This window comes from Scophthalmus maximus, chromosome 3 (genome assembly GCF_022379125.1).
Source record: "Scophthalmus maximus strain ysfricsl-2021 chromosome 3, ASM2237912v1, whole genome shotgun sequence".
Lineage (NCBI taxonomy): Eukaryota > Metazoa > Chordata > Actinopteri > Pleuronectiformes > Scophthalmidae > Scophthalmus > Scophthalmus maximus.
The window spans coordinates 612,501-622,500 of record NC_061517.1 but is presented as its reverse complement, the minus strand read 5'-3'; the positions used below and the strand labels follow the sequence as shown (position 1 = coordinate 622,500).

The 10,000-nt window shown below is 44.3% G+C and overlaps 2 protein-coding genes and 1 long non-coding RNA gene across 5 annotated transcripts in view; 1 reads left to right on the top strand and 2 right to left on the bottom strand.

The window, feature by feature from the left end:
- The window catches only part of LOC118317438 (protein-serine O-palmitoleoyltransferase porcupine-like), a 7,911-nt gene extending 5,117 nt beyond the window's left edge, over window positions 1-2,794 (bottom strand). Inside the window, exons 1-9 of one of the 3 annotated variants that reach the window (XM_047331346.1) lie at window positions 2,437-2,794; window positions 1,589-1,731; window positions 1,303-1,495; window positions 1,140-1,183; window positions 876-1,057; window positions 662-792; window positions 547-567; window positions 326-340; window positions 118-243 (exon numbers count right to left, since the gene is read on the bottom strand). In XM_047331346.1, coding sequence (XP_047187302.1) covers window positions 118-243; window positions 326-340; window positions 547-567; window positions 662-792; window positions 876-1,057; window positions 1,140-1,183; window positions 1,303-1,495; window positions 1,589-1,724 — 848 coding nt within the window. In that variant the 5' untranslated portion in view covers window positions 1,725-1,731; window positions 2,437-2,794. Of the gene's footprint in view, window positions 1-117; window positions 244-325; window positions 341-546; window positions 568-661; window positions 793-875; window positions 1,058-1,139; window positions 1,184-1,302; window positions 1,496-1,588; window positions 1,732-1,859; window positions 2,324-2,436 lie in introns of those variants that run through there. The other 2 variants (XM_035646123.2, XM_035646124.2) reach the window with 2 other exon arrangements.
- A 770-nt stretch (window positions 2,795-3,564) lies between these two features.
- Window positions 3,565-7,629, bottom strand: LOC118317437 (zinc finger protein 271-like). The gene is made up of 4 exons (XM_035646122.2): window positions 7,252-7,629; window positions 7,083-7,176; window positions 5,673-5,832; window positions 3,565-5,440 (listed from the first exon to the last, which is right to left on the bottom strand). The coding sequence occupies exons 1-4, from the start codon at window positions 7,442-7,444 to the stop codon at window positions 4,400-4,402; spliced, it is 1,488 nt and encodes a 495-aa protein (XP_035502015.2). The 5' UTR covers window positions 7,445-7,629; the 3' UTR covers window positions 3,565-4,399.
- LOC124849870 overlaps window positions 7,400-10,000 on the top strand; it is a 7,660-nt gene continuing 5,059 nt past the window's right edge. Inside the window, exons 1-4 of the long non-coding RNA XR_007030428.1 lie at window positions 7,400-7,570; window positions 7,671-8,772; window positions 9,077-9,247; window positions 9,976-10,000. The exon at window positions 9,976-10,000 is cut by the window's right edge and continues 139 nt beyond it. This is a non-coding gene — a long non-coding RNA (uncharacterized LOC124849870). The remainder of the gene's footprint in view (window positions 7,571-7,670; window positions 8,773-9,076; window positions 9,248-9,975) is intronic.

Genomic DNA, 10,000 nt, shown 5'->3' with positions numbered 1-10,000 from the left:
ATGTGAAAACACCAGATACAAGTCGCTGTAGTCGATGTCAGACATGTTGGAGGAGGAGACAGAAGAAAAAGACTTTCTGAGAGGAGGGTCTTTAACGTTAATATCACTCGTTCTGACCATTTGAGGTTTTCTTTCTCCTCGGTGAATCCGGCACCGGCCAGAGTCGCCGTGGTTTCACTGAAGTAACCGACAAAGAAGTTGCTGAAGTGGAACGACGTCGTGTTCTCGTACGCCAGCAGCCACCTGGAAGAGGAAGAAACAGACGTAACGTTGCAATAAAATCCAACTTAATGAATTAATCATCACACAACAATAGAATACATACTTTGCCAGAGCTCCTCTGAGGGGCAGCAGGGAAAAAGAGTCATATCAGTCATGTCAGTGTGATTATTAATATTCATAGAAATTGTCTAACCACAGTTTTCAAGATGGTGAAAAGGTTATGGTAAGTTGGGGGGGGGGGGGGGGGGGGGGACATGTGCAGGTGAGGATGTTACTCATGAGCCGAGTAATGAGTCACTGAGGCAGATGATTATGATTCATTACCTGATCTTCCGCCTCTTTTTACTGTGAACAAAGATGATTTACATCCATGAGTGACCAATAATCCAAGATCATAAATAAACTGCCATTTTGATTTCATCAGCTCTGTTCCACTCACCTTCGCAGCAGCTTGTCTCCGTAAACAGGAATGAAATAAGGGAAGAGATACGGAGCCACGCAGTTGGAGATAACGAGGCAGATCTGACTCTTCACCCAACTGACCGACACTTTACAAAACCACGAGAAGCTCTGAGGAAGAAAAAGGAAAAAGATCTAAGCAGCGGCTCGTGTCTTTTGAATCCAGACTACAGAGAGAAACATATCGCACTCACCAGCCTCCGTCCTTCCAGCGCTTCTTTGTAGCTGTTGAAGCTGATCCAGGGGCCGAAGATGACGGTGCCCACAAAGTAAATGTAGCCCATGAACTCGACGGGAGACGGAACGCTGGTCACGACGCCTCGGTCCAGATCGAAGGCCAGAGAGATGGCTTTCATGGCGACCACCATCTGGGAACCTGCACATTAACATAAAGACCATGAAAAGATGAACCTGTGGAATAATCAGTCACTGCAGGAAGCTGTCACGTCGCTGCCCACCTCTCATCTTGTGCCAGTTGGTGGTGTCCATCATGTGCAGTTCTCTGATCAACAAAGGATAAAAACAGAATCAGTTTTGATGTAGAACTCATCGCTAATTAAAAAAAGATTGCGTCACCGGCTTTGAAGCGTCAGACAGGTGTGAGGAGGAGGGGCTTCTCACCCCAACAGCAGGTAGATGAGCACGGTGATGGACAGGAAGGTTCCTCTGATGGTGGAGTGGCGGCACAGGAAGAGGAAGAGGTAACAGAGCAGGCTGAGCAGCACCACCCAGATCATGTGCAGCTCGAAGAACAGGTAGAGGCTGTAGAAGCCTCCGGCCACGGTGCCCAGGTGCTTCAGGAAGGAGGGGAGGCCTGACGGAGCAGGGCGACAGGACAGCACGAGCAGGTGAGCGAGCTGACGATGTGAAGGTCAGTGAAACACACGGTGACCGGACCCTCACTCACCTGACATCCAGAGGAGGCGACTCAGCAGACAGATGAGCAGCAGCTGCCACACCTGCTCCAGGCCCTGCTGAGCCGTGGGCAGCAGGCAGCCGCGGAACAGCTCCTGGAAGAACTTCTGTCGGCTGAACGCTCCCATCGCCCCACTGCAGGAGCATATCAAATATGAATATATGTATGTTCGACATACTGTATGTGAACTGCACACACACACACACACACACTGACAGTCGACAGATACACACTTCAAATCCCAGCATGCAAAGCAACTCACTACAAATCTGAACAGATGCTTGTAAATATCTGTCCGAGTTTCCATGATGACGCCGTTGATAATGTTTTTGCATTCACATTCATATGATTTGCAATTTTCTATCTCCATTTTTTTGTAACGGTTGCTTCACACGTGGTGGATCAGGATCAGGTTCAGGTTCAGGTTCAGGATCAGGATCAGGATCAGGATCAGGTTCAGGATCTGGATCAGGTTCAGGATCAGGATCAGGATCAGGTTCAGGATCAGGATCAGGATCAGGATCAGGTTCAGGATCTGGATCAGGTTCAGGATCAGGATCAGGATCAGGTTCAGGATCAGGATCAGGTTCAGGATCAGGATCAGGTCATATATGTTCATAATGTTTCATGACGCGCTGTTATCCTCACAGCTGGATGAGCAGCAGCTGCAGTGAGCGACGCGTCACAAACACGAGGCGTCTTGACTTTATTCTGGAGAAGCTAACATGGCTTCACCTCGCTAAGGCCCCCCCCCCCCCCCCCCTCCCCCACCCACAGCCCGGCCGCTCAGCGCTCGCTGCCCCGGGCAGGTCACACGGTTCACCGGGGGTCGGACTCACCGGTGCACGGCAGCAGCTGGAGCTTCCTCCCGGTGAGTGTCCGCCTGCTCCTCCGTCTCTCTGCGGCAAACTGAGCGTCGCTCCGCCGCCGAGTGTCTCACTCACACTCGGTCCAGATGATGCTGAGCTGGAAGAATCCCACTGTCACAGCATCAGCACCACCGGCCCGTCGTCCGCTGGAAGACACGTCGACCAATCCGCTGCTTCGACCCGAGGACTGGGCCAATCACGGACTCCGTTGGATTTGATTGACAAGTCAACGGACCAATCACAGATCAGCGCTCTTCGTGACGCAATGGCTTCCGACCAATGGGACATGAACAGTCGTGCAGATGAACTCAGATCAGGAGAAACTCACGTGACCTACTTTTGATTCTGATCAATGATCGATCCAGATGAACAGTGACGTCAGTCTCATTCTGAAAGTTGTTCAGGATGAAAAGTAAAAATAAAACATAAACAATGGACCAAAGGGGAAATATTGTTTTCCAGCAAAGTGACTGTTCAGTATATTTTTTAAATCACGTGTTAATGTCAAATAGATTTGTTTGATTTATGGACACTTCCTTCTATGCACATTTTGTTTTCATCAGTTAATTTAATTTAAATATTTTCATCCCTTTCTAAGGGATACTAAATACTTAGACTGTTGTTTATGAATCTATGTTTATTAAGTGATCAGTTCTGTAATTATTGATGGGTTAGGTCAGGTCTTCAGTTATGAATAAAAGTTAAACTGCAGCATTGAACATCATTAATTAAATGATTTTTACACAAAGATTGTGGTTATTGTTATTCTCTTAAATAAACAATCTGACCTTTACAGACTAAAAATTATCAAACAATTTCACCACATAAGTTAACTAAGAGTAGAAACATCAACCTTTTGTTTTACAGTGAATCTTCTCTGTCGTGGTGAAGAGGAAATTCTCTTTGGGACAAAAGAGGAATAAAAGCACCAGGACACGTTACTGTAACTGTTACTGTACCGCAGCTCTTCTGCAGAATGACACAAAGAAGAAAAGCAGCCAGATGTTTTGGAGTCAGTTGAAGAATCGCTACGACACGAACATCAGGACGAATCTGATCCCACAGAAACTTTCTGTTCACAGGAAAAAACTCCACAAATCAACTGAGTTAGTTTTATTTTGTCTAGTTTGGAAACATTGAGTTTTTTCTTCTATTTTTGTTTATTTGGACGCAGTGATGAGTCAGTTTGAGCAGATGACAACAACAACACATTAATGATTTGATGTATTTTTAAAGAACCTTGTGACAAAGACAATATTCTGTTAATACTTATTTTAATAAAATAATCATCTGTTGACTGTAGTGAAAAAAAATGTAAACAACAACAGTTTTTAAACCTTCAGGTCAGTGGTGCGTTCAAAGACAGACAGAAACATCATCTCTGCAGGGAACGAGTGCCTCGCTCTGACGTGAAGCGTTTGCTGTTGTGGTAAAAACAAGTTTCGGAACGGTAGTTTAATTTCTCAGTTCTCTCTCACGCACACTCACAAATGTAAAGCTTATGTATTCCAAATAATGGAATTTCTGTTTTGGGGAAAAAAATATATTTCTATAATAAGAAAGGATAAACAATATGGTTGGCGGAGAAGTGAAAACTGAATCCAGTGTTTCCTGTTCCACAACGTCGTCTGCTCCACCGGTGATGAGGGAAAAAGGAAAAAATAGCAGCTTGATGAGTTCAGTGACATTAAAAAGTTTCAGGCTGTGAATCAGTTTAGAGTAGAAAGACATTCAGATTCAAAGATCATCAGAAAACTAAATTAAATATCACAGTTTCACATCATAAAGGAGAAAGAGTAGAACACAGACGAGGCGTTATTAAGTTTAGCTTATGTTTCAGTTGCAGCAGGAAACGGAATCAGCTTCATATCTTTATGATGCAAAGTCTCAGTTTCAGTAACAGTGGTTTTAAATCATATCTAATGTTTTTAGATCAAACCACGATCTCCAGGTCGTAGGCAACTTTTTCATTCCTGACTTTCTCGACTCTTCGCTTGTCGGTGACTCTCAGCGGCCGCTCGGCCGGCTCCTCCTTCACAACGACCTTCTTCGGTTTGCTCAGGATGTATTCGTAGTTTCTTCTGACGTGAAATAACGTCGAGGTGAGGTAATGAGGTGAAAAGATCTTCAGTGAGGACGGGAGTTCTGGGCGGACGGGAGGGTTGAGGGGCATAAGAGGAGACGGGGCCACCGGGTTTATCGAGATCCGGGGATCTGGTGGCGGAGGTGGCCGCGACCACAACACCGAGGAAGGTTTGGGCAACAAGCTCACAGTCCCTGGATGTCTGATGGAACGCGTCTTGGATAAAGGTCCAGGTTTTGGACGCTGAGGCAAAGCAGCAGTTGTTGTTGTCGTCGGCGAAGGCGTAAAAACAGTCGTGGTTTTCCGATCGTCCTCGTCCACAACGTCCGTCCGGCTTCTCTCAGGATCCGACGTCAGACTCCCGTCTTCGTCTTGTGGCTCGTCGGCGGAGGAGGAATCCTGTTCGTACTCGACCGCAGCTTGGAACGCGACGTGGTTGTGACGTCGACAGAACAACACGCCGCACTTGCCGCACTTCCTGCCGTCTCTGACGTGCAGCAGCTTGTGACGCTTGAGGTGATGAGTTGTGGTGAAAGTTCGATCGCACATGTTGCAGGAAAACGCGGGTTCATCCGCATTCACACACCGGTGCTGCGAGAAACCGGCCGCCCTCGGGAACTGGACTTCACAAATGTCACAGCTACGGGTCTTCTCTTCTTCCTCCTCTTCATGCAGCAGTTTGTGTTCGACCGGCTGAGGTGAGACAGTGACGGTGCGACTGCTCATCTGGCAGCGATAACCTCCTGCTGAAACAACGAGCGGCGTCAGCAGCACCACGGGATTCATCCTGTCTGGTCTCAGGCTGAACACCGGAGCCGATCGCGGTGTCTTGTTTGGGTTCGATGTTGATTGTATTTCGGCCTCGGCCTCTTTCCTCAGAGTATCTTCTCCCTGGAAAATAAACACACATGAAGAGACGATGAAGACGGAGACACAAAGAGTCAAAACTAAATAAGAATCTCTGGAGATGTGGCAGAAGAATTCTGCTCAAAATAAACAGAATATTTTCTCTTTTTACCTCTGATGATCTATAAAGACTCGTCTGCCTTCTAACATGATAATAACGCAGAACATAACATGCAGACTTTATTACAAAGTATAAATAACACGTCGTATCTGAGACCTGTGGCAGCGACGGGCTTGACGGTACTTCACGTTCTGTTTCCATGACGACAGGCGACTGGTCGTCAGACTCAGTCGGACTTTGTGTTTCTTCTTTTCCAACATCGACTTTACGGCGATGTTGTCGTCGTCGTCTGCGACTGTAAAATCTTTGAATGAAGCTGCAGAACATAAAAGTAAATGAATCCAAATGTTCAGTAAATGTGTCACACGTGTACTCGTCACCGGGAAGAAGGAAAAGTTTGATGTTATCAACTCCAATAAAGATGATGTGCACTTCTGTACTGACTTATTATCCCTTTACATTAAGATTTATTGTATTATATGAACACTAGTCTCTATTATTTTGTCCACCTGATTAAGCCTGTCCTGTAAAGTGCAACAATTTACTTTACTTTAACTCTATTTAAGACTCGGGTCCATATCCCTATATAAATAATATATTACTACAGAGGGGCCACAACACATTGCAGTGACTAAAATGCAAACAGAAATCTGTTACAATGTTTAACAGCACCACAAAAGTATTATAAACCTCCCTTCATTTTTAATGTACAGAAAATAAACAGGTAGGATTTTTGCAGAATAGTTTTAGTATTCAACTTAATAAGTTTTAACCGTTGCCAAATAAAGTGTCAAACTGAATTTATTATATTTTCACAAACTATCCAGGAGGTGAACAGTTCAAATGATCCACACTTCAGTGTCAAAGTTAAAATCAATAAGAAGTTATTTTAGTTTAAAAGTTATTTACTTTTTCCTACATTTGAATTCATGGTATATTCTTGAACTGATCATGAAAATGTCAAGATTTCTAAAATTATCTTGTTAAATTTCAATTATATTTAACAATTTTCTCCTCAAATTCAGTTGATTTCTTCTTTTTAAAATGAAGCTGTGTCAGCTGCATATTAAACAATTATCCACATTAATATAATCAATAATCCTAATGTGATAATAAACGTATACAGTAATCTGAACTGGACCAGTCTTCATCGTTATGACTGTTTCTGATTTTGATTTATGTTTCTGATACTTTTCTACCAGTGACTCTTATTATGAACGTGATGATTGTAGTGTATTCATATATCCAACCACACAGTGTCGCTGTCGACACGAGTTCACGGGACGTAATGAGCTGAAGCAGATATCAATAATCACCTAATTTATCTCAGATATGCTTCGTCATAAACACTGACACCTGTGAAAAAATAAAACCGGAAGTCCAATAATTATGGACGATATCTTACATGAAGCGTTTTCAAAGTAGAACTCTCATTAAGGCTTAATGAACTTAATGTAAGATGACGTCCATCATTATTGGACTTCCGGTTTGTTTTTTCACAGGTGTCAGTGTTTAAGACGAGACATATCTGAGAGAAATGTAGAATTATTAATAGAAGTGAGGTACCTTCTCTTCCGCTCCTTCTTCTGGCTGCTCAGTTCGCGGCTCGTGAAGATCGAGGGGACAAAGTCCGGACTGTCGCGGTCCATCGACGCTTCTCCTGGAAACATGGATCATCGAGTCTGTTAATAACTTCACACCTCGTCTTCTTCGCACCGTCGGTCTGAGAACTCACCTGTGATGAAATGAGCTCCACACACGCGAACATTTCCTCGCACTTCGCCGCCGTTCGCCTGTTGAAGCGCGCGCAGCCACAGGCGGCGCCGGTTCGCCTGGACCGGCCGGTGACCGGACGGGATCCGGTAGAACTTGAGTTTTCCGGCGGGGGAGAGTCGGTTCTTACAGGCGGACACGCAGCACGCGGACATGTTACTTTTCAAATCGCCCGGATTTGATTTGGAGCCTCGGGTCCGGCGCTAACAGGAAGTTATCAAAACACAACAAACGTCCACTTCCGTTGCCAAGAGGCGCGCGCAACCTCTTGATGACGTCAGGTGAGTATCCCGGAAGGGAGGTTTTGTCTGAGACGGTTAACCGATAAACAACATCACGTGACAACCGACGACAGTTTAACTTCAGCTCTTTGTGTTGAAGTGGCGTCAAGTGACGTGAAGTTGGTTCGTGTTCGACTGAAGCAACAACGTGAGGAGAAGAGTCCTGTTCTTCTCTTCCGCATCAGTGTGTCTGTTCACTCGGCAGAGGCCGGTGACCGCCCCCTGCCGGCGGCTCGAGTGAGTGAGCAGGGGATTATTATAAATCTATAGCTCAGATTCACAAACCACAATACGACTCATCGGCTATATAAGTATCTGAGTATTTGAATATGTGGCCTTCATACTGAACTAAGTATGTATCGCAGTACAGTACAGTAAAGGTACGGTGGCCCTGAAGTGCAAATAGCACGACGAAGTTAGAAAACTGCCAATTAAAAAACAACGACAAATTCATCTCAACAAAAAAATCAAAAACACAGCGACAATAAAAAAAAACACATCAGCAAATCGAAAGACATTTTTCTTATCTATCGTGTTTTTTGGTTTGCTGTTGTGCTGTTTGAGTTAAGATAACATAAGATATCACTTTATTCATCACACAACAGGGAAGTTTGTGTTCGCTGTTACTCATTTGTCATTGTGTTTTCTTATTTGTCGTTTTGATTGGCACGTCAGGGCCACCGTATACAGGTGCACTTAAAACGAACGACACGTTCATGGTTCTACGTGATCATGTGACTGTGTGTTGTGTCTCATTAATGTGATGTTCATCGTGTTCGGATGTGAAGTTCTATAGAACAGAGGAACGAGCCTCATGAAGATTTGACCTCACAGAAAATAGAAAACTGTCATTCTGATGCAGTCGTGGTTGTTATGGTGATTTTTTTATTGGTCCAGGATTTGTTGACAACCTTGTGAGTCAGTGTGGGTGTTTCACCAGCAGGTGTCGCTGTTGTGTAACGTGAGGAGCCGGTGTGATGGAAACTATTTTCATAAAAGAACCACTTGACATGAATTCTGGTGATTAATGTCGGAATGTTTTCTATTAATCTCTATAATCAGTCATTTATTTGAAAAAGCTGCAACTGATCCTTTTCATCATCTTTGTCTGTTTGAGTCCTTTTTATAATTCAGATCTCAAACCTGAATCTGTAGCTGTGATGATGAACTGTGACCTGCTGAGCTCATGGACTCTGTTGTGGGTAAATACTCCTCAGACTTCTATTCTCCTGGAGCTCACTCATATTCTGGAATGACAATCAATCTGTGAAGCTGCGTCTGAGAGTTAAATCAATATTATTTCATGTCCACTCGCACCTCGTCCGTCTGACGAGTTTCAGTGTTTTACCACAAACTGAATGCAAACCCCAGTTTGTTAGTGTCTTACAATTCTGAATTCCATACGTCACTTCAGGCTGCAGTTTATTTATGTTTCTACAAGATCTATAACCTGAACAGAAACAAACAGTTTCCTTTACCTCCCTGCCTCGGCTCTTCTCCTTCAAGGTGACTCCTCCATCTGCCCCCTCCCCGGTCCTGCCAACCCTCCTCCCTCTGCAGTAAAGTGTGGAACAGTGACTGGAATCTGATCCTCTCGTCACCGTCCCACCTGTGAAGCTGCGTCATCAATCAAACCTCCGCTGCTTTGTCCCATGTCTGTAAAACAGAGAGATGCAGGTGGGTCATCAATGTTTGCTATTTAAAGATTTGATTTAGATCAGATCAGATACAATATATTGTTTTTTCTGCAGGCTGACCACACTCAGTCCCTTTGATTCCATCCTGTCAGGGACGTTGCGTGTCTTTGCACTGGCTTCATTTCACTGCACAGCTTCACCATTTTAATTACCCTCACTCTCGTCGCTCTGAGCGGAGGGTGAGGGGGAATAAAGAGAAGAATGTGGAGAGAATATTGAAAAAAAACTGTAAGAGGGGCGGGGTGGGGCTGTGAGTGAACGGGCGAAGGCTGCAGAGAAGAGAACGAGCCAATCTGTCACTGTTTGTGTTCACAAGTGGGTCAGTTTCAGAACCCCCCCTTCTGTAAAAACAACAAGAAACATGTTGGTACAGAAACTAAAGACGATCTGCTCTCAGAAACACATCAGCACCAGAGCCACTGAACAGATGTCCACAATATGTAACAGTGACACACACACACACACACACACACACACACACACACACACACACACATATATATATATATATATCCACACACCTTAATGCTCAAACATACATGTGCATACAATGGTTTCAATATTTTATCAAAGGAGTCAGACCCTGTTCATATTTAACAAACTAAAGATTTCTATTCGCCGGGTCTTAAAAGAAGATTCACATTGATTTGTTTTTGCGATCACTTATATGTATCATATCTGTATTTCTTTTCCTTTCATTAAAATCAGGATGAGCAGTTTTCACTCTGGCTCT